Source organism: Curcuma longa, chromosome 19, assembly GCF_044706935.1.
Source record: "Curcuma longa cultivar G26 ecotype Majalengka, Jawa Barat chromosome 19, ITB_CL_G26_1.1, whole genome shotgun sequence".
Lineage (NCBI taxonomy): Eukaryota > Viridiplantae > Streptophyta > Magnoliopsida > Zingiberales > Zingiberaceae > Curcuma > Curcuma longa.
The window spans coordinates 4,511,311-4,512,517 of record NC_133879.1 but is presented as its reverse complement, the minus strand read 5'-3'; the positions used below and the strand labels follow the sequence as shown (position 1 = coordinate 4,512,517).

General features: G+C 47.6%; 1 protein-coding gene across 1 annotated transcript in view; it reads left to right on the top strand.

Annotated features, from left to right (window-relative positions):
- The window catches only part of LOC141812450 (putative calcium-binding protein At1g02270), a 2,409-nt gene extending 1,317 nt beyond the window's left edge, over positions 1–1,092 (top strand). Inside the window, exon 4 of the mRNA XM_074700445.1 lies at positions 857–1,092. Within this exon, the coding sequence (XP_074556546.1) occupies positions 857–1,092 (236 nt within the window). The remainder of the gene's footprint in view (positions 1–856) is intronic.
- The last annotated feature ends 115 nt before the right edge of the window (positions 1,093–1,207 follow it).

Genomic DNA, 1,207 nt, shown 5'->3' with positions numbered 1-1,207 from the left:
TACAAGCAGTGTGGTCTTTAAAGGCTGCGAATTCTTATTAGAGATGCCGACCTATTTTTTCAGCGTTTTAAGTTTAAGCTATGACCTCCTAGCTTTATTACCTACTCCAGGTATCAGCCAGGTTTGCCGAGCTGGCTCTATTTTTCTTGTTTTATGGAGAGCGCGGTTGCTTGCTTAATCAGCTTCCGATTTGGACCTAGCTTCCCGGTTCCTGGCTGTTTATGTTTTCTAAGGGGCTCGGGTTAGGCTCGAGTTGCACCCGATCTCTTGGTTTCGTGGTTCGCCAATCTATCTCCTCTGTTGACTCCTCTTGCGTGATTTATTGAGTCTTTCAACCCGTTGATCTACGTTTTAACGATTCGATGGCTGCGATGTATTGGTTTTACAGTTGCTTAACCGCATTCAGCGATTGGTCGAGGTTTAAGTGTTTCAATGGTCGAGATCCGCCGACCGTTTTGCCTTAAACCTTTCTTCTTCTCTATCCCCGCTATTTGCGAACCCTAACCGTTCCGTCTTCGCTATTTTCGCTTCTTGCTTCTGCGTCCTCGGTTTCCCTCGCCGTGCTCTCCTTTGCGAACTCTGCACTTCTCCGTAAGTCTCCCTCCTACTCTTTGAACTGCCTTCCCGTGTCCTTGTCGATTCTCATCGTTCCTGCCTTTGTAATCTTCGATTTTTTGGGCAAGGGTGCCTTTCGTTGCTTCAGCGATCTCTTCGCCCTTCCTATTGCACCCCATTGTTTCTCTGGTTTCATCTGTCTACAAACGATTTGCCCTTTCTTCTATTTTCGTTCCCTCTTCGTCCGGTTGCCCGTCTGTCTAGGGTTCCTTTATCGTAGTCTTGATTTTGCCCCTTGTAGGGCCTATTCCCATGTCCGATTCACTCCCTTGGTTTGCCAGGTGCAAACCTACTAGGTTTACTGCGGATGACGAGGTTCTGCTCAGGGCCCACTATGGCATTCCTGCTGATCATGAGATTTTGGTCGAGGTCAGATGGAAGGAGGTCTTCGCTTTCCTCTTCCTCATTTCCTTCAATCCCTCTCTTCCTATTTCCAGCTTTCCCTTTCACAGCTTCCCCCTAACTCCTTCGTGCTAGCCTGTTGTGCTTCCATTATTTTTCATATTTATCAGATTTCTGTTGATCCTGCTACCTTCCATTACTTCTTCTGGGTTAAGAAAGGGAAGCGGGGGGAGATCTACTTTGCTGCCCG